This window comes from Anarhichas minor, unplaced genomic scaffold (assembly GCF_050575085.1).
Source record: "Anarhichas minor isolate MPS153535 unplaced genomic scaffold, ASM5057508v1 ptg000026l, whole genome shotgun sequence".
In the NCBI taxonomy this organism is placed as follows: domain Eukaryota; kingdom Metazoa; phylum Chordata; class Actinopteri; order Perciformes; family Anarhichadidae; genus Anarhichas; species Anarhichas minor.
Window position 1 is genome coordinate 14,704,416 of NW_027466472.1, and position 21,660 is coordinate 14,726,075.

The following is a 21,660-nucleotide window of genomic DNA, read 5'->3' on the forward strand; positions in this document are numbered from 1 at the left end:
GTGATCGTAAAAGTTGACCTGTAATGGGCGTTGCTATAGTGACGTGCAATATGTGTATTTAATTTGTTATTGAGAAGAAGAAAAAAAAAGGAGGATAAAAACTCACCAGTGATCACTTAATCTTACCAGCTGGTGTTTGTCACGTGTTTGTATGATTATGATATATTTTGTTCCTTGAACAGTATTGAAGTACTTTTTTTCTGTCATGCTACCCACTTTTAATAACGGTGAAGTTTTCAGGCTCAATGTTTCTGTTATGAATTCACAAATGTGGACCATATTTTATTTCTGACAATATACATTTTTTTCGTTTGTTTTTATACCTTTTAGCTGTTCCTGAGTGACAAAATATCTTGAATGTGAGTCATTATGTAGCAGTTGCACAAGAACCGAAATAAATAGCTATGATAATAAAAAAGAATATGACTAAATTATACATGCACCATTTCCGTGGTGGTCTAGTGTATTGTTGTATCGTCACCCATAAGAAAATGTCGTTTTAAAGGGGAGAAAACACTTTGTTTTGTGCCCTGAATACAGCATGTGCTTTCTTTTTGTGCCTGTATTAGTTAATATGCCTCATTTGCAAGTTAACCTTTACAAAAAAAGGATTTATATGCCCGTTTTAAGTTCCTGCATGCATGTGTGCAAGATGTAATATGTTCCTCACGTTGACATGTGTGGGATGGTACTGCTCTCTGTACAGCACATAAATATGAATATTCAACACCAATGCACAAATAGAATCACTGGGAAAGCATAGGCAATTCAGTAGAATTGTTTTTTTTTCGATTAGCAAATGTGATAATTAACGTCTTCAGAACAAACTTTAGACACTAGGGAGCTGCTCAAGGGCACAGAAAGCTGCTGAATGGATTCATCGTCATAACGCTGCTACTACTATAGATTATTACATTAATATATTCATACAGATGGCAGTTTTCCGGTATTTATTTTTCCTAATAGATGACAGTTTTTTGGGTCTTATCACAGATATGATGGCTTAAGAGAGAAACCAAAAGCCTTAAGGTCAGTCACACAACCTCGTTCACGTATGCCAATTATGTCACCCTCATGAGTCAGCCTCCATGAGCTCACACTGTATGTCACAGCTGCTTTGATTTATTTTTAACATAGTCGCTGGTCTTGAAGGCTCGCCAGACAAATAGCATGAAATCCTGATGCCAATCTGCACAACTGCTCACACAGCTTATGAATATTAGAATGGAGTCTAAACCATTATTTAAAGTTTTATGTTTTGTGAGTTAAAAAAAAAAAAAAGAGTGGAAATCATGTCAGGAGAATTTCGCTCATTGCCAAGAATACATGCATTGTGTTGCTTTTTAATCAATTAGCTGTTTTTTCCCCCCGTGGTTTGTGTTTTTATTTTTAAGTTTTCAATATGTTGGATGTTGATCCTTGTTTCTGCTGTGACATGAAAACATACAAATACAGGAAGTGAGGTGAAAAAGAGAAGATCGTGAAATAGATCAAAGAGGAGCTGACCTGCTGGATATTAGCAGTGGGGGGGGGGGGGATACAAACTGTATGCTCTGAGGAATTTTTGGTTGCCATCTGTTGCCCATTAAAGTTATTTGTTTATCGGTACTATTCTATATTATTATTTCTCTCTGTAACATTTACAGTCATACCACAAACACCACAGCTCGTTCCTTTCATTCAACAGATTTCATACATTTCCGTTGAGTTTTACAGCCTGAACAATGATACAGGAAGTCAATAAGACCTCATGTAACCCCCCTTGTGCCTCACACAACAGGTGTGTGTGTGTGTGTGTGTGTATCTGTGTGTGCATCCATATCTGGATAAGTATGTGTATACAGTGTATATGCCTGCACCATTATGTGTGGAGTGTCTGTGGGTGAACGTATGAGATGGAGTCTGTATTAGCTGCAGTGCAGAGACACTGCCAGCTCACTTAACAACTACAGTATGTCTTAAATGAGGTTATTTTAACACCACCTTGCTAACACATTAACTAAATTAACTAAATTAGGGCATAGATGAAAGAATGAAAGAGACAGCAGGTTTAATGATCGCAGCAGAGGAGCGCTGCAATAAAATAAAACCCTGCATCTCATGATGAACAATGGAAGGAGAATCTGTTTCTCTATGCTTCTAGGTACACACAAGTCGTATTGTTACACCTAAATGTCGAGTCTATCGCAGTATCTATACATAAACTGGAAGTCACACTGATTGATAAGCTGAAGTGCCAAAGCTGCTGGATCGCCCACCCTCTGACTGCAGCCCCTTGCTGCAGCTTGCTGCACTGAACCTTTCATGAGATGAAATTCTCAGCTTTGAAAGGTCCTCCTCGCCAGCCAATCGCTGACAGGCTCACTCTCCGCAGCCACCAATCCGCTGACTGTTGCTAGGGCTATAATAAGTATCCCACTATTAGCCCGGCTCCTTGCTGCACTGCACAGACACCTATTGCATCCTGTAAAAAAAAAAATGAAAGCTCAAAGCACACAGGAGGCATTATAGGATTCAGCACCAACCAGCCTGTCTTAATGCAATGCTACACTTTCAGCGACATTGGTGTCCTCATTATTGGTAAATGTTGGTCACATTATACATCCCAAAACACACCGGGGCCTACGGATAGACGTGTGATTGAATCTCCAGCAGCTCCAGATTAAATTTAGGATGTTTTAAAAAACAAATCTTGAACAATTAAAGTAAAACTAAACACACCCTCATAGAGTAATGTGTAATTCATGCTGTTTGAATTAAACAAACAGACAGTATATATTTAATGCAGTTTATTTAATTCATGTAATTACATCCCTGGAGAAGATCATGCTTTAGAGGTGACATCTACAGGATACATACAAAACAGAAAATTGTTCAGGCATGCTTCAGTTCCACAATAACCGCTCTGTCTGATCACTTTCATCACACGGAGCATTGTTTCCCTGAGGGGACGCCGGAACAACAACGCACAACAGATCATTGAGTCTTAGTTATGTCCCAGAAAGGCAAATGTCTTTAGCATCGGTGGACGATGATGTCACTTTATGCAACGTCATGTTGAAAAGGTCCAGACGATGTAGAAGAATCTGTATCTTTAATGTCTAAAAATAAACTGAGGAAGCCAGGTGTATTTGAAGATGAAACAGGTAGGTTATTTTTGTCCTCCCTGAATTTCATTAGCTCGTTCAAGTTTGAAGAGAGATAGTTGTGTAATAGTCCGACACGTCCTCATTTTTCGGTCAGGTGAAGGACAGCCCCTGACCGATATCTAAGTAATGTTGAAACTTCATTTATTTCAAATCTTTATTGTCGAATCTTTATGCTAATGCTTCATATCATACAGACATGATTGATATCCATCCTCTCGTCTAACTCAGCAAGAGCGAAGAGGAGAGTATTTCCCAGAATATCAAACTATTCCTTTAAGCTCTCAAAACTTTGTGAGACTGAGAAAATGGCAATGATTTGACCTGATGAGTCAAAACTTTCAGTCCTATAAGGACTTCTTTGCTTAAATCCAGTGTGCAGATAATTTTCCGACACTCAATTTTGCGTGGGCAGGAACCGCCTTCTTTTCTTCTTGGATATTCTTTTACGTTTTTTGAACAACAGCATCACTTGCTATCGATGTCAGCATTGTCACAGCGAGCATGTAGCATGCAACGTTAGCATTTAGCTCAAAGCACCACTTTGCAAACTACAGCCACACAGAGTTGCTAGCATGGATGTAGACTCTTAGTCTTATTTTTAGTCAACTAATGGCCTTAACGCCCCGCCACCCCTTTTTAACATCAGATTACCTGTTTTCCCAAGTCCTTGTTTGCTGTTGTCTATTCAGAAAACATGAGGTCATTGATTTTTACGAAAAGGTCATCACAAGGTCTGATCTTTATTGTTGCAGTCTATTGATTTCCTTTGTTAACTCCACACTGAATGCAGCATTTCTTGCTGTCTACAAATTCCTGCACTGAAAGGCGTTTAACCTCCCGCCGTTGTTGAGCCATTAACCATCAACCAAAACACATGGCTGTCATGACTTGTTTTGTGGCTCTGGGGCAAAAGTGTCAGCTCTGTGTATGGACGCGCACGACAGACAGCCTGAAGCTTCACTCAGTAATTAAAACCTACAGGCCTGGAGGTGAAACATTACAGCTTGTGACCAATCAAGTGATTAGAAATAATGCCTTGGATTGAAAATGAATTCAGCCACTATTCCTCAGCACTGACACCAAACACAAGATGATATCTCTGAGCATCAGCTACTGACACGTCAGAGTTTGAAAAGGTAACTATCTGACGCAATGTGATCTGTACCTCCAAGATGCAAAGAAGATAATAGCTGTACAGCTACAGAAATATCCACCCATTAGAGGGGAGGGAAGAGAGATGGTGGAGAAAGAGGGGACCGATGTAGAAGCAGAGAACAGAGACAGATCTATAAATAGGCCTCCCTGCAGCCTGTGAGTAGACAGTGAGTAGACCAGAGACATCAATGTGACAGCCACTCCACTATAGAGACGATCTGCCTCTGTACGGTTGGTGAGAGTTCATATCTTCGGTTAAGAGAGTCTGATTCATCAGATTTACCTCCAGCTGAGCAAACACACGACATGATATGAAATCACACAGATAACACAAAAATACAGCTTCTGTTTTCTTAAAGTTCATTACACCCTGCTATTAGTATTATTTAAGGAATAAGTAATGAGAGGACAAAGAGCGCTGCTGCTGACTCTTCCAGGCACAAAGACAGCCGCTATGCATGACTGCTGCAAAATGAATTATTCAAGCTAACATTTAGACTTTGTATTATTTATCAAAATGTTCAGATGAAGGTTTTAAGAGACTATTTTAAGGGAGCACTTGTCCAAAATCATTGCAGGATACAATAGGATTATTGGGAGAGCTTCACCCCCCCCCCCCCCCCCCCCCAAATAAACCCTCTCCATCTGGCTGCAACATACAGCACTGCTGTCATTTTAGATGATCAAATCAGCTAATAATACTGGTGGTGATTATTCATAACTACAGAGGCTTGTGTGATGAACAAAAGTTTGTAAAAGGTGAGTCTAAAATTAAGTCCCCCCTCCCCCACCCCGACAGTTATGTCATCCTGCATGTTCTTTTAAGGCCTCACTTTGCAAAATGATCACAGTCACACCACATTCCTTGAGACGAAATAACACAGGTATATGCTCAAAATCAATTATTTAAAATCTTATTTGATGTGCTACACATCCTGGAATTCATTAAGATGATGTCATTTATCGTAAAAAATAATCTATTCTCAAATATAAACCTAAAGCTTAAAACATTTAATTGATTTACTCTTAAATACAATTTCAGAGGGTTCTTTTTCTCCCACAATACTTCTTTACAATAAAGATCATCTGCTAACTGAGAAGCAAGAACTTAATTTCATCTGTGAAAGATAACATGTATATGTATATTATCATATCGTCATATGTCATATTGTTTGTGTTTTTATGTTTTGTACATGTAAACAGCTTACGCTGTATAAGCCCTTATCCCGGGTTTTGAGGGGCCTGGATATGCCCCCTGGAGTACTCTGATAGAAACCAGGATACTGTGACATGTAGAAGTATCCTCTACAGTCCACTCACCATCAGAGGAGGTGACCTATCTGTGTGACCTCCTCTGACAGATTGCTGACCAGGGGAGGCGTCTTCAGCGATGAGGGCGGCCACACACAGCGAAACAGTTAACGCCTAACGTACTAAATTTAGCTGCATCTGTTTAAGAAAGTGATCTTTTTTTTGCTCAGTCATGAAAGTGAGAATGAAATGTCATCACTTGTCTAGCAGTATGTGGTGCGAATCGATGCATCGTATGTAATGTGACGTCTATTTTGGAAGTCTTAACTTCAGAGGCCAAAAAACGGGCTCACAATGTTATAATTAACTGTTAATAATTTAAATATATTATCAAGACTTTTGTGGATTCATCTGTTGATGCAAAAAAATGCAGTCTGATGCTTTTTTTGCATTTCATTATCAATCATGTTTTGAATATTTCTTGCCTTTCTGTGTGTCATGCATTGTTTTACGATCAGCTCCCATAAGCTGTCAACTGGTTGACAAATTATACCTTCCGGTGTTTGTGGGTCTGCCTGATGTCTGAGCTGGTGACTCATTATGTATGTGAGCACAGGGGATTCCCAACAGTGCAGGCAAGAAGAAGAAGAAAAGAAAAAAAAGCCTTCCTCCACTCTGCAGCCTTGAGGGGATGTGCAGCTCATGACAGCGGGCCAGTGGGGTCGGTTGTGGTGAGTAACAGGCAGTGAGCGACAGAGAAAGGGAGAGAGGAGGGTGGGTGGTGATGTGGAGCTGTAGGGGGTGAATAGTGGTGAGGTGACAGGAATACAGAGTTAACAGTGAGAACCGAGGGTTAGTGTTTAGCTAAATATCTGAGGCTGAACTACAGCTGGATCTGGATGTGGAAACTGAGTGTGGAACCAGACGCTGAAGCAAGGTTTCCCCCTGAACATCCATGAAACAATGACACAGCACTTTACAGCCCAAAATATAAAGATTGTAATGCATTTGAAAATACAGTAGAACAGAACATACCGTTGCTTTACTACTCGGGCAGTGAGCTCAGGAAAAAAGAGCAGTCATACAGGGATGCTACTACTCTGTATGAGCGCAGTATTGTGCTGTTGCATGGCAACAGTTTCCACAGAAATCTTTGCTCAGAAACACTCTTTGGTCTTCACATAACTGCAGCGGCAGAAAAATGGGCTGACTGCAGGAATACAAATGGTCTCATGAACCATTTCAGCTTCCAGAGGCTAAAGGGTTTTACATCTTTTAACACGTATCCAAAGCGGCCAACACAGAAAATTGTAACAAGAGAGTTTATTTAGTTTATTCAATTTCATATTGTAAACGGTGTTACATAGAGGTCACTTAAGGATGTGGGATGTTTATCTGTGATAGAATATGTGCTAGGCTACTACAGCTTCCATACAACATGTCTTCAACGCATCAGATAAAAGCAGAGTGATAATCAGAGTGATAATTTATTGTCGGACCAGCAAACAGAGCTTTTCCTCTATTTTTGCATACAGTTTGCATTTTGATGAAATATCCAAGTGGCAATGTCATACATATTTTTAGGATTTTTAGATTTTATTGGCATTTTATATTATATATATTTTTTTAGCTTGTTAGTTTCAAATGATTATAAAGGGTATGTTATTTTTGGATGCAATTTTTGAACATCTTGTAATTATTGTTAATAAGAAGTTTGTCAGAGCAGCGTTCTTGGAGCTGGATGTGGCCCAGGGTCTTGCTCAAGAGCACTTTAGCAATTTGATATTAACAGGGGCTCAAACTCAGGCCTCCTAGTTTGTTGTGGTTCTTTTTAATTGTTACACAATGCTGCCCTCTACTGGTCTGAAGAATGACATGCATTGGAAACTGAAAAAGGCTTCAGAAAGGGGCCTTCAAAATAAAACCAGGCTCCGGTTTGCTGGCATGAGAATGTGTTTTAGAGATGTGACATTCTCTGTGTTGCTGCAGATAACCTTATTTATGCATTTATGCATGAATAAAGACACCAGTTCTAAGAATTTTCTAAATATGATTCTGGCTGAAATTGTAAAAGGCCTCATAGACATAAAATGCAGAAAGACTTTGCTGAATGTGGAACTAACGCAGGCAAACCAGAGACAAAACAAAAAATTGTCGACACAAGCACAATAATGGCTTTTTCTGCAATCATTCAAAGTCAGTTTAAAATAACAACTTTTATTATTTTCAACAATACAATTATTATCTTCAACAGCTGCAGGAAAATGTAAAAATATCTTCTTTGTGGAGCATATTAACATTTTTAACAACAGTCCAAAGCAAATGCATAATATCACATCCATGAACAACATCAACCATGCCATCGGTAAACAAACAGACTGAACAAAATAAAATCGAATCTGACTCGGGGTCGGATTCGGAGAATTAAATAGCATCAAACAACTGTTTGCTCTGTCAAGATATAGTGAGTATGTCAAGAGTATGCTAGATTTTTGAATCACCCAACCAAAAATCCAACCCTGTGTTGCCAACTGTTTTCCAGTCAAAGTCGCTAGGAGCACTAGCTCCAAAATCACTGAATCTAGCAAGAAAGTCGGCAAGTCTGCCACACAGCCCGTCCCACAGCCACTCTCTGTACCACTTAATGAATCTATCCTTATTTAAAATATACCACAATTATAAATTGTATGTACTAAAGTGAGAGACTAATTTAAGCATTCAAGCACAGCAAACATGAAGCAAAAGCAAAAATGAGGTGAGTTCAGGACAAATAGATACAAAACAAGTCATTTTCTTAACTCTTTTTTTTAATCTGTTAACTCTGTAAATGTATCATCTTCATACAAGTCCTCCAACTCATCTCTGCTCCCCTCTTTGCTGATTTTCCTGTGGGGCGACAAATGCTCAATCATGTCGTTGAAGGTGCTAAGGGAGATTTCAGATGATGATGAGGAAGAGTAAGGGGGCGGGGGGGATAACACGAGACTGAAAATGTCACAGAGTACTTGTCCTCCACAGCTCAGCTCATCACTTGTGTGTCCATTTATTTCAGGTATAGCTCGTTGTTGAGCTTGTCTGCCTTAAATCCTCTTGAGGATTGAACAAACAACTGATGGGCTGTGCCATGTATGACGCTCAACCTTTAATAGAATTTACCTCAAGGAAGGATGAAGCTGAACCGAAGACCCCAATAAGCCCCAAGAGCCACTGCAAGAAGGAGACGTAAAGTAAGAGGCCAGAAGAAGACACAGTTAATGATAAACACAGATTTTAGCAGGACTGTAGCAATACTACACATTATACATTAATGCAATATTATAGAATAAATCATTATGGGAATAAATAGACAGAAGGCAGAGAAGCATATTATTACAATACATCATTCCTCCAAGAAGCTCAAATTAAAACACTTTGATCGTCTTCATTAAGCCAACTGCAGCGCCAGACTACGCGGTTCAAATATTGATGATTGGTTATAGCGTCCCTTATATTATTCAGGTGCTCAAATATAGTTTCAAGTTGTGTCCATCACACCTGCTGCTGTTGTCTGACATTTCACGATTTACTCACATTCACATGCTCTCCAGAGATTTCACATGTGTGGGACACTGCAGTGCCGGAGTACTGTTAGTGGTGGGGGTGGTGCCTGGGTAACTGTGGAGGAGGATGCAGTTGCAGCTCCACATCTCCTCACATGGAGGTGTAATTAGCTGTGCCAGCAGCCCCCCCCCCCCCCCCCCCACAGCCGGGAATGGTTTGTTAATGGAAAATAAGCAGCACAGCTATTACTGCTGCCGCAGGGGCTTCCATTTAGCTTGTCAGGAGAGTACTAATGCTTATATCTGCCTCAGTGTGCTGCTAATTTCAGGACCAAAGCAAAACAAATACAGTTTAAGAGCTAGTCAGCATTCAAAGAATAAAATTCTAGATATGACGGTTGATTTACTATATTTATTTCTACATGTTAGAGACACGGTTCCCATATAAAGGATGTAACTGACTGATCTATTTTTATCCAAGCATCTGCTCGCTGCTTTGTTTTGTTAGAGGCCTAATCCCAGCAATCACAGAGCTGGCAGTTTGGCAGAGCGGAGCAGGCAGGATTTGCAGAGTAGGCCACTTACGTAAGAAGACCTCCAGGGGCAGACATGGACCTCTCCGCCCGTCTGCCCAGACACTCAAAGGGATTACTGAAAGACCGCTTCCTCAGCATGGACTTCACCAGAATCTGCAGTGGACATCAGAGAGAGCAGCAGTAAAAACACAAAACATCTTCATTTCACCAGTTAAAAAAACACAAATTTGTATTTTCTTTTTATAGAAATCCTATTAATGTCCTTGTCTGGAATGATTACGCTTCAGTCTTTTATACCATCACTTATCGTTGGATCATTTCCCCTCCACCTATACTGCTATATTGCAGTTTCACACCTTTAAAAAGGCAACATGATCAACTAAATGTTTTTTTTGTGTCCTCCCATACATGTCTGTTATGTCTAAATCTTGAGATATGAGTGCAAGAATAACATTCAATATATATATATATATATATATATATATATATATATATATATATATATATATATATATATGGTGAATAACATTCAATATATATATATATATATATATATATATATATATATATATATATATATATATATATATATTGAATGTTATTCACCATATATATATATATATATATATATATATATATATATATATATATAAAGTTAAATAGTGTCCAGAGAGAGAGCGACGTGCGACTCACCACAGCGGAAAGACTAGTGATGAGTTTGACGCTGTTCTGCACCTCCTCCTCAGTGACCTCCACTGCCGTGCAGTGCTCTTCCTCCAGAGGAAGAGGGTCAGAGCCGCTCTCTGTCACCCACGCGTGGAGCTGTAACAACACAACAGCATTATTATGAAAGAGCAACACAAATTTATCGTGAACATAATGGTCTCTTATATATATATATTATATATAATATTAGTCAGATGTGGTCATTTTTCTTTTTCCGGTCACCTTAATCTCAGGAATGGTGATTCTTGTTTCAGGGTTTTTATCCAGCATCCTCTCAATAAGCTCTTTCAATTCCTCACTTATTAATGGTCTGTGGAAAAAAAGAAATGCATTATTTTACAGATAAATATGTTTTTGACAGTGGATCCTGATACAACTCCAGCTCAGGGGTTAACAAGCTAGTTAGCTATTCTGCTATCTACATGTTTTGAATGTATGCTTACGTCTCTGGAAACTCCACAGTGTCATTCTTGATCTTGTTGTGCAGAGAGATGATGTATTCGTCATAAAAAGGGCACTGGGACAGGCAAAACAAAGTGACATGATTTAAATGTTAAAACCAAATGTTGCGCTGGCTTTTTATTCTATATGCTGGGAGCTTTCTTACCTTTCCAAAGACAAAACAGTAGAGTGTGACTCCCATCGCCCATATGTCTAATGCCTGGTAAACAAACAGTGATTATCAACAATTACCGACAACCTCTCAGCAAGTGGTTGGACATCATTTCTTCATCATTGCTCACAAAATCAAACACAGTCAGACATGAAAAGACACATCTAAAACAAATGTGATTCAGTGGTTGCCATCGTCTGTTTTCCAGTTGGCCAACAAGAGAAGTTGTTTATTACCTTCCCGCTGAACCTCTGCTCGTGTTCGGTCATCATCTCGGGGGCCATGAAGGCCGGCGTCCCCGCCGTGCTGGACAGGAGGGCGTCCGTCCCCTCAAACTCGTTGCTCACACCAAAGTCTGCAATCTTGACGTGACCATCGTCCCCAAGCAGCAGGTTGGAGGGTTTGATGTCCCTGTGGATGATCTTGTGGTAGTGCACTGGACAATGCAAGAAACCATGGTGCAATTTGGTGAAAATGTCTCCGTATATCATTACAAGGTAAATGACAAGCAGTTATACAAAATACCAGCGATGTATATTGAAATTATATTACTTTGTCTTGAACAGTATAGGTTACAGTATGTGCAATATGTCTTGAATAGTAGCTACCTAAAGCAGTCAAAACGTCATCTACCGTTACATCAATTTTTTAATTAATTGTAAATTTAGATTTTAAATTAAGCAATGTATGGTAGCACATGTAACTTTATTAATCTCTGTGTAGAGGAAACAGTACTTTCAGCTTGTTTAAGGCACCAAAGTTGGACATTTTCAGATGACTTTAACACGTAAAAAGCAACTACATGTGTAAAATAAGTTTTTAAAAAGCAAAGGTTGCACGATGTTTTGATTCTAATTAATTAATCTGTGAATTTACAGTATTCTATTCCCAGGACGATGTCTCTGAGGTAAAAACGAGCCTGCTCCTCAGTGAAAGGGTCGTCTGTAGGCACGTCCATCACCGGGCTGACCAACACGAGAGGTGGAGAAAAGACGGACAAAGTAAATATGTATATTTTATCTTATGGGACAATTTAAATGCCCACACAGAAATGCACAAAAACATACCCCTTTGTCATCAAATCGAAGGCTTGAAGACAAATAGTCAGAATTGAATGACTCCCACATTTTATATTGGCATATAAGTAAATAACTGTAGAACAGATAAATGAGTCCCTACCCATATGAAGTCTATCTTCATCAGGGTCATCAAGCACCTGCAAGACAAGTGAAATTCAGCGGCCTCATATTCTGCACTGTTGCACTGTTTTACACAAATATTTGTAGTCTACTTAATCATTTTACACTGTGTGGGTTTTAAAAGTCCTACATCACCGATGACACACACACACACACACACAATTATTTTGTCTGATTAGAGCTCTTCGCCACCACCTTCAACCTGAGCAGAGGCCTAATTAGCGGCAGTAATTAGAAACACCTGTATGTGCTTCAGGTTTAACTGTAGAAGAAGATTTCAATCCCAAAGTTCTTTCATGGGGTTTTCTTCCAAATATCAAGTTAAATATGCTGTGAGAATACAGGGCATGTGAGTCTTCTGACTGACCTCCACCAGTTTAACAACATTATGATGGTCCAGCTTCTTCAGGATGGCGATCTCCTGGTACACTTTCTCCAGAGGAAACGCAGCGTTTGATCCTTGAGGAGGCAGGCGGCCTGAAATTACAATCCATAACATATCACCAGCAACATGAAGGAATTAGGAAAACTCATTCGACGTTTAACTGTTGTTAGAGATGCAGGTTTTCACTCACGCAAAAATCCACACTGCTTCATCAGCCTTTTCTTTGAAACCACTTTCATCGCCTTAAAGAAATGAGCAAATTATGGTTATGATTAACTGGCGAGTAAACACTTACAATACCATCAAATGCACAATTCATAAGCTTCAACTCACGTAGTACTGCTCAGAGTCTTCATTATAAGCTAATTTTACCACTCCGTATGAACCCTAGGGTGTAGGAATAAGAAAGGTAAACAGCTTTATAAATCCTTTGTCATCACTTCTGTTTCACCTTGCTTATTGGGTGACTATATGTGCAACACTGTTCAATCACCTTTCCAATCTCTTTCTTCAATTTATACTGGTTGAGCTGAACACAATCCTGCAGAAATGAACAAGAAAATTCAAACAGTAAAATATATCTTAAACAAAAAGGTAAAATAAAGTAAAAGATTCGGAGCATTATTATTTCTGTAGTTCAAGTCTCCTCACATCAGCATCTGTGATGGACACACGTTTGGTCTCGATGGTGGGCTGTCGGGCGATGCGGCTCCCTCTCTCCTGCAGGGACATCTTCCTGCCTGAGAACCTGGCGGCGCTCGGAGCACCAGACCTGTTGTCATTAGGTGGGGTCGTGTGGTTGGCGGCCACGTTCATGGCTGCCACCAAGTCGGCCAGCTCGCCGTGGTTCTCCGAGTCCAGCTCTGTCCTGCAGACTGTGTCGGCGCTCATGGTGGTTAGTCCTCGTTCACTCACAGCTGCAGAGCTGGCGTGGTGAAATCACCATAGGATGCATCACCGCACTGTGAGGAGTGGAGGCAGACAAACACTGCTGAGTAAAGCGTCATACAGGTGGGTTTGCAGAGGTTTTAAAACTTGGTTGACTTAAATTTGTTATATAGAAACTCTCTTTGTAGTTGTACTAAAGTGCTTCTGGCAGACTCCAAAATCTCAAGCCAAGTCACTAAACAGCAAACTTTTTTATACAAGAAACCAAATTCCAATTTCCAAAAATCGTCTGGTATGGATTTTCTGACATCACAGCTTGCAGATGCATGTTTAGCAGCCGACTCTCATATCTCTAGAGATGCAGTATCTCTCTCAAGCAAGTTGAAACTCTGCACAGCTGCATACCATATCGTACTCAAGGGATGCCACTTTAGTCAGCATCGTTTGGGGCAGAAAGAAGTGAGCTTACCAGACATTTGTAACCGCTCCTCATCTCTGCTTGAGGGTAGCTAGTCAAGGCTACAAAAAAGACAATGTTTGTGGTTCCGCAGCATAAATTTTTAAAACCGCCCATCGTGATTCTGATGAATGCTAAAGGAGTGCAATGCTAAACGGGGGGAGCACTCCTTTAAGAAAGTGGTTGGAAAGTGTGAGGCTCCTCTGTCTTATAAGACCTCTTGTTAGGCTGCAACGTCAAGTAAAGAACAGTGTGTACACACACACACACACGTTTTCTAAAAACAGGTCTAATCAGGCAACACATGTGAGGGTCTTTGACCTTTCACCCTGTGAGGTCCCGTTAGAAACGCCTTATATTCTAAACAACATTGAACACATTGTATTGAATGAGTAATTGACTTGTGCATAAGTCTCAGTGGACCTTTTTCACAGCACATATGTTGACTTGTCATTACAGGAAAAGCACAGGTGTAACTAATAACATTAATGGTGGCTCAGTGAGCCAGAATGAACAAAACCAAGACCCTGGAACTGCTTTACAGTCCTGTCAACACTTATGTAATAAGCAACTCTTGCGTTTTTCCTGCAATTTCTGCTGTAAAATGTCTGACTTTTGGCTCGATGAATATCACTGACTTGATTTTTGAAAGCCACTCGTATGACCATCATTAATATTCATCATAATACAACTATTTTATATTCCTTTGAGTCTTTTGGCTCCCACACTGCAGCTTTGAGCTTAAGAACAGTCTGTTCTCTTGTCCACAGATTTGTTTCGTCAACAGATGACACAAGCTTCAGATAAGAACATTAAGTAGCATCGGAAATAAAAACACAAGAAAGGAGAAATCTCACCCTCTGACAACAGTCTAGCAGCAGATAAGAGTCAACTCCTTATGAGTGCGACTCAGTGTTGCCTAGAATACAATACGGAGAACTGAAAAGCTTCTTATGTAACAAGGTAGAAAGCTTTAACAGGCAAGAAATTCCTGCTACTTACATAACCCGTCCACAAGACTGTTATAGTATGTACATATTTGTTAAAGAAATATGCCTTTGCAACATGTAAAGCTATAAAACATTTAAATTAAAATGATGAGCAGGAGCTACTGGCAGGCAGCGAAAGCCTGAAACTCATCTGAATCCCCTCTAACACTAATAAGGGCACTATTAAAATATTGTGAGAGATCAAATATGAGGTGAATTATTTTCTTTACTCACACAGTGGAGGTGTCCTGTGTTGATGGCTGTTGAGGTCAATCTGCACGTTGTTCTCAGGAGGGGAAACTCCTCTGTCTCAGCGCAGGACTTTCACTGATGAGCAGCAGCGCTAGTCTTAAAAGGATTAACTGAGGCTACATATAGCTAAGGCAAAGTGATTCTGAGGCGGCCGTGTGTTTAACCCCACAGAGGTAATGACAGGTCAACACACGTGTATGTATGTATGAATGTATGGATGGATGGATATACATGGATATACATCATCCATCCATCCCAATATTAAATGAGTATTTTAATTTACCTTGGAATTCTGAAAACGTACAGCTACATATGAAAGTCCGCAGCATCCTAACAGACAAATGCATGTGACAAAACTGTGTAAGGAGAAATGATTTTAAATGATTAGTTACAGCTTGTGAGTACAGACAATGACACTGCAGCAATGCCATTGATTGATCAAACAATTAGTTGATATTACTCATTTTGTAAAAGAAACAGAAACTTGTGAAAGTGAAGTAAAATATCAACACCACTGCAGACTATTGTCGTCGTCATTTTTTCATAAAGTCACTTTTAAAGCCATTCGTGTCCTACAGTGTGGGCTGTAGCTTTCCGTTAGTCCACAGCCCTTGAATGCAGCATTACCAGCTCACATGGCGCACCATCATGTGCAGTGAGAAGGTGAGTATCCGACAGAGACACATTAACAAAAAAAAGTCGGATTTCACGCGGGCACAAGAGTACAATTACCTCTTACTCTATTAGGAAACACAAATCTCCCTCCATGTGTCTTGAACTATTCGCCGCCATTCCCAGTTTCAGGGGCTGCAGAGAAGATCCAAGTTTCAAATAAATTCGGTCTTTCTCAAAAACCTAAATTTAGAGACGCTAAATTGCTACTCGCAATGAAGTACAAGCAGCTGGAAAACCTGAGAAGCATCATCCAGGCCAAACAACAAATGAGTGAGTTTGTAAATATATTATCTATTTCTCATATGTTTTAATCCGGCTGCATTAATGTCAAATGCTGTATGCTTATTTTGTTTTGCAGCAGAAAAATACAGCGTTCATGATGCTCAGTGGAGTCTCCTGCAGAAGATAAATCATGCAGAGCAGGAGTGTGAGGGAAGTGTTCAGTTTGATTGGCAAAGGTATATCCGTCTGTATGTATTTTCTTTCATACAAGTGTAAAAACACAGTTTATATTCAATGAAAATGTTAATAAGTGTGTTTCAATGCACAGTAAATAATGAGATGGTGCTTGACAAATTATTTAAAATACTTTTTTATTGTAATATGCCACGTTCTGATGATATATACTAGAGGCCTATAGTCTTACATCCACTGGTAAGGCTGTAACACAGCACCACCCCTCTGACTGAAAAGGCCTGGAGAACAAAGCAGCATTGACAACAGAAATGTCAGACCTGTGGGAGAAACAGCTGGTTGTCAGGAGACATAAGCAGACAAACATGTCCGTTAAGAAAGACCATCATTTAGGCAGTTCAGAAGCAAAGGAACCTTCGTGTCTCTGCATTGTTTGATGGAACACCCAGTGTGGTGGAAATTTATCATATGGTTCTTTTAGTTATAAGTTGTTTGATTGAAGTGTCTGTTCATTAAATATGTTTTTAATACTTTAAGAAGTTCCATTGTGATTATGTCTCACAGAGAGGTTAAAAAGATGTTTTTCCACCACACCCAGTTATTTCTGCACAGCCATGCGGGAAGCTCGAAGCAAATGATTACAATTATAAAGACACCCTCGCTGAAAAGCATACAGTATCCGATGTACCGTAACATTTCTGTACGCAACAAGCAACATTGGGCCATACTCTATAAATATGGCAACAAACATTAAAATTATATTCTTAATGGAAACACCGCTGTTATAAAAAGCTTGAGTCATGTCTGAAAAGCGTTCCATTGGCTGTCAGTATTGACACGTGTCACACAGTTGGGGGGTATTTTATCTACGCATTGAATGGTTGCATTTAAAGGGGATTATTCAGAGTAGAGTGTCTATGACAGCAGCCTGTAGTAGATAGTGCAGGAACGGAGTGACACTTGGTGAGCTTTGTTGTGTACGAAGTGTTGGTCAATGTTGGTTGACAGTTTGAAAATGCCCTTTAATCAGATATTTCTGTTTAGTCCACTCATTCAGTTTAACTTGTGGATTGTGTGTAGTGGGTGTGCTCCCATTGTCCTGTTTTACTTTTAAGATTTACAGATGTACACATTATTACATATAATATAGACTTTCCAACATCTATATAATATGTAGAGTATTAAATACATTTGAGGTTTTTTTTTTTTATTTAAGTGGTCAATTCCATTGCAAACCTAGTTTACTCTGGCAGTATGGAACTGTGGCTCATTCCTAAATTGATTGAATCAACTGGTCGATTGACAGAAAATCAACTGTGAGGATTTGTTGCTCTTATGTGACAGCAAATCTGAATATCTTTGGGTTTTGGAGTGTTAGTCAGACAAAACAAGACCAAAAAATGAACTGATTCATTGTAAAAAACTATTGGCAGATTTATCCATAGTGTATTAAAACAGTTAATTGCAACCCTAATTCCTAAACATTCATATAAAAGACTGCATAAAAACGTTTCACATGACACTAGATATGCAATACAAAACAATCAATAAACAATACGTTACTGTGCTTTAACACAGACGTGTAACTCTGACAGGAGGAAGCCCTGCATCTCCATCCACACCAGACTTCACCCTGTAAATGGTTTATTTTTTCAGTATATATACTTTGACTTGTCATTGAAGTAAGAAAAGTACAGGAGTTAGTAATAACATTAATAATGACCCTGTTCAATTCAAGTAAACCACGATAGTGTGACAGTGCGCCAGCATGCACAAGACCCTGAAACGGAATTCAGCCGTCATTCATTTCATTATTTACACCTGTGCTTTTCTTACTGTGACATGCCAAAAAGGTCAGTTAATAACATTAGCAGAAACATTGCTTGATCTATTCTATTAATATGCGCATTGTCAGTAACAATTCAACGTTTTTCATCCCTTCAGTTTTTCTTTTGAGTGTAGTTTCTGTAATAAGTGCAGTTTATTCCTTGAGAGAGAGAGAGAGCAGGTCTGGATCAGCAGCAGTCACAACCACATTGTCTCTCTTAAGCGCATGCTGCTTGATACAGACAGTCGTGGTTATGGCCCATCAGTAAGAACAAACCAGCCGTCAGAGCGCTGAATCCCGGGACTGTTGGTATCTTATGAAAGCTCTCTTAATCTGCTCGTAGCTCATAAACATCACGATGTTCCAGGAACCCAAACGGAGAAACGCGGGAATGAATCTATACAAACAATGAGATGAATCAAGAAAACATTTTACTTTCTGACATGCTCGCTTTCGATAACAACACTAATTTGATATTTTTATTTTATTTATTTGCAAAATAAAACAAAAACAGCAGAAACACAACGACAGAAGAAAAGAAGCAAGTTGTGCAGGTGAGATGGAAGGAATCCCATCTCGATAAGCTTCATAAGCAAATACAAAAGTCATGTAACCAACAGAAGTAAACATATTACATACCCCTTATAGAAAGCTGTGGGTCCCTCTTTCATCAGCATGATTAAGGCACAGTTAATAGCACCGCTGTACCTCCCAGGCGGTGAATTCATGATGCGTGTTTTCACCACATCCACCGGAGACACCACAATGGTGGTGCATAAACCTGCTGCGAAGCCTGCTGTGAAGTGACACGGCATGTTGTCTGTTGGAAACAAAATATTAGCTTGTTGTTACGGAGAGCCTGAAATGCGGGGGGGGGGGGACTTGATTTGATGAGTTTGCACCTACCTGTCAACAGGTTGTAATTAAGGATGAGCTCCTTAATTATGTCGTATGTCACCAGCTCAGAGCAGTTTACGATGGCATTGCGAGTTATGTTTGTCAGACAACCTGAAAAGACAGTTCAAGCCATAAATTCTTAAGTGTCTGCTATATTGGCCCGAGAAAGCTAAGTTCTCCAGTCTACCCTTCCAGTTTACCTTTCCAGAGCCCTCTGACGCCCTCATCTCTGCCGATGGTCTTGTAGGCATCAAACGTGCTGCTGTATCTCTTCGCAGTGCCGCTGGCAGACAGGCGGACCTGAGCCTGGAGCCTGATTTTCACCACATCAGTGGGCTGCGCGAAGGCCACCGCCATCGCCCCCGTGGAGCAGCCTGCCAGCAGCCGAGTCCCAATTCCTGCATCTGTGATACAAGCAAAGACACTTGTTTTCCTCCGATGCCACAAGGAAGTTTACACAGTGAATAGAGACTGAACAGGGGTGACGTTTTGATAACGACAGTGATTATAGGTAGACATTTGGCAGTGGAGTCGGCCTTTTAAAACATCTGTTAATTTAACATATGACTTTAAACAAGAAACAACAACATGCTCCATAGATTTCCCCCAATTATGAAGCATCATTATAAGCATTTGCATTATGAAACACCCAGGGTATCAGTTGTGTAAAACTGCTGCAGGAGAGGAGCATATTACACAGCGACAAAGATGCTCGTTAACTGTCAAACTGGTTTAATATATATTATAATATATTTGGGATATAGCACAGATAAAGATGCTTTATAGACCATAATAATAGGCAAATTTAAAAGATTAAGTGAAAATGATTGTTAGTTTCAACCCAAGTTATGATCCGAGTGTACCAGTTCACTGACTTGCACAATATCCCATGTTTACACTTGTGCTGTAATGGACAAAATGGCTAATTACGATTCAACTTTCTGCTAATCAGGGAGAGAGAATTATCTCCACTGCTCGACTGAACCATTTGGACACCTACTCTCTGACCCGTTGGCGTAGACTTGCTTCATGGTGTCATACAGGCCGATGCGGACGGAGGCGAAGCACGCCTGTCGATGCAGCCCTGCCACCAGTCCGTTGTAAAGACTCCTGGGGCCCTCGGTCTTCGCTATGGTGAAGATGGTGCCGAACACACCTCTGTATTTGATCATTTGGCCTTCCGGTGAGGGCTTGGATTCACCTTGAATCTAAAGTCACATAAATGCACAACAAAATGTTCAAAACATTCCCTCACAGGTCACTAATGATATGTGGAAACTGTGGCTATAGGGGAAACAAAGACGTGCCTTTAGTTGCAATAATGTCATATTTACATGCCTATTATCAGTTTCCTTTCAAATTGTTGACATGTTGCAACATGCACTTGTGTTAAGATTGTTCTCCTGTTCAGCCTGCTGAAAAGCAATGCAACAAGCATGGCTGTACATTGAGTGCATGCCTTGTTCCAAGTAATGTTGGTGATGTGAGGACCTTAGGGGGGGGAGGAATTCAAAATCTTTCTTATCGGTACAAAAGTGTTCGCGTCAAACTTTACTTAAAGTACCAAAAAAAGAACTCTTCATGCAGAATGACCTAATTCAGAATAATGTATATCACATTACTGGATCATAATTATTGATGTATGTACGTTTATATACTGGGTATCTATTTATAACAAAACAAGAACATTTGTAAGTAGATTATATTTATTTATTGATGATCTAAATCTACAAAATAACCACAGATCACCATGTGATGACATGACATTTGCAGAACAAATATACAGATGTTTAAGGAGGCTATACTCACAAATATCTGACGGGACTGGTTGGGGGTTTAATGACCTCAGTATTTTAAACAGCGAATGGTTATCACTGACTGTGTGTAAGCTACAGGTGACAGTCCTCACCTGCAGTCTCACTTTGGCTATGTCCAGGGGGAAAGTGACCAGTTCGGCCACGCAGCCAGCTGTTCCGGCTGAAAAGATCTTGACAGCGACTGTTGGGGACAGATCAGCAGCTCCTCCACCGACCATGATGAATGAGCTCAGAGGATCAACAGTCTTATGAACTAAATAAACCGCAGACTAAAGCAGCGTCTGTCCCGTGTCCGCATTTAAGAATGATATCCTAGTTAATCCCACAATTTAGACACTTGAACATCCATCATCTGCCCCTCCATGCCTGATCCAGTTGGGCTAGCTACTGCAGCCGACGTCAAGTTTCAGGTATTGGAAAAAGTTTGTCTTGTGAAAGCCAAGCCTCCGCAAACAGGCTGATGCCGGCAGGGTCCAGCCCCTTCCTGCACGGCACCACCCCGCACGAGAACAAGAAACACGCCACATGCAAACAAATTGCTCCACGCCTATGCCAACAGCTTTTGGCAAAGACTGGTTGCGCTGCTTTTAAAACCACAAGCCATCACACACTACCAGGCATTATTAATGTACATAATAGTATGTACATTATATGCTGAACGCGCATAAATGGAGTTACATACTGTTATACTGTTCTACAATGCGCCTGGAAAACCATACATACTTATTTTGATGAAGACAGCATTTTAAAACTACCAATATATCCAGTTATACTACTGGTACAGAGGAAACCCTTGACATCTTTCCACATGTACTGTAGATAAGTCTTCGGGTGAACGTCTCGTGTATTTTTGAACTGTTTCACCTCTTACCAAACAGAAATGAAGCACG

General features: G+C 40.0%; 2 protein-coding genes across 4 annotated transcripts; both read right to left on the minus strand.

Moving 5' to 3' along the window:
* Positions 1–8,362: 8,362 nt before the first annotated feature.
* Positions 8,363–13,444, minus strand: camkk1b (calcium/calmodulin-dependent protein kinase kinase 1, alpha b). The gene is made up of 16 exons (XM_076100942.1): positions 13,205–13,444; positions 13,047–13,094; positions 12,887–12,940; positions 12,744–12,795; positions 12,536–12,645; positions 12,149–12,185; positions 12,037–12,058; positions 11,846–11,934; positions 11,206–11,405; positions 10,964–11,017; positions 10,800–10,873; positions 10,579–10,666; positions 10,324–10,452; positions 9,680–9,783; positions 8,712–8,762; positions 8,363–8,441 (listed from the first exon to the last, which is right to left on the minus strand). The coding sequence occupies exons 1-16, from the start codon at positions 13,442–13,444 to the stop codon at positions 8,363–8,365; spliced, it is 1,431 nt and encodes a 476-aa protein (XP_075957057.1).
* A 2,946-nt stretch (positions 13,445–16,390) lies between these two features.
* Positions 16,391–21,621, minus strand: LOC142959000 (dicarboxylate carrier UCP2-like). 3 transcript variants are annotated; one of them, XM_076100095.1, is made up of 6 exons: positions 20,863–21,621; positions 19,954–20,161; positions 19,154–19,357; positions 18,963–19,064; positions 18,696–18,876; positions 16,391–18,453 (listed from the first exon to the last, which is right to left on the minus strand). In XM_076100095.1, exons 1-6 carry the CDS (start codon positions 20,986–20,988, stop codon positions 18,339–18,341), a joined length of 936 nt encoding a protein of 311 aa, XP_075956210.1. In that variant the 5' UTR covers positions 20,989–21,621; the 3' UTR covers positions 16,391–18,338. The 3 variants fall into 3 exon arrangements, with proteins under 3 accessions (XP_075956210.1, XP_075956212.1, XP_075956211.1); XM_076100097.1 differs by lacking the exon at positions 19,154–19,357; XM_076100096.1 differs by lacking the exon at positions 18,963–19,064.
* Between the last annotated feature and the right edge of the window lie 39 nt (positions 21,622–21,660).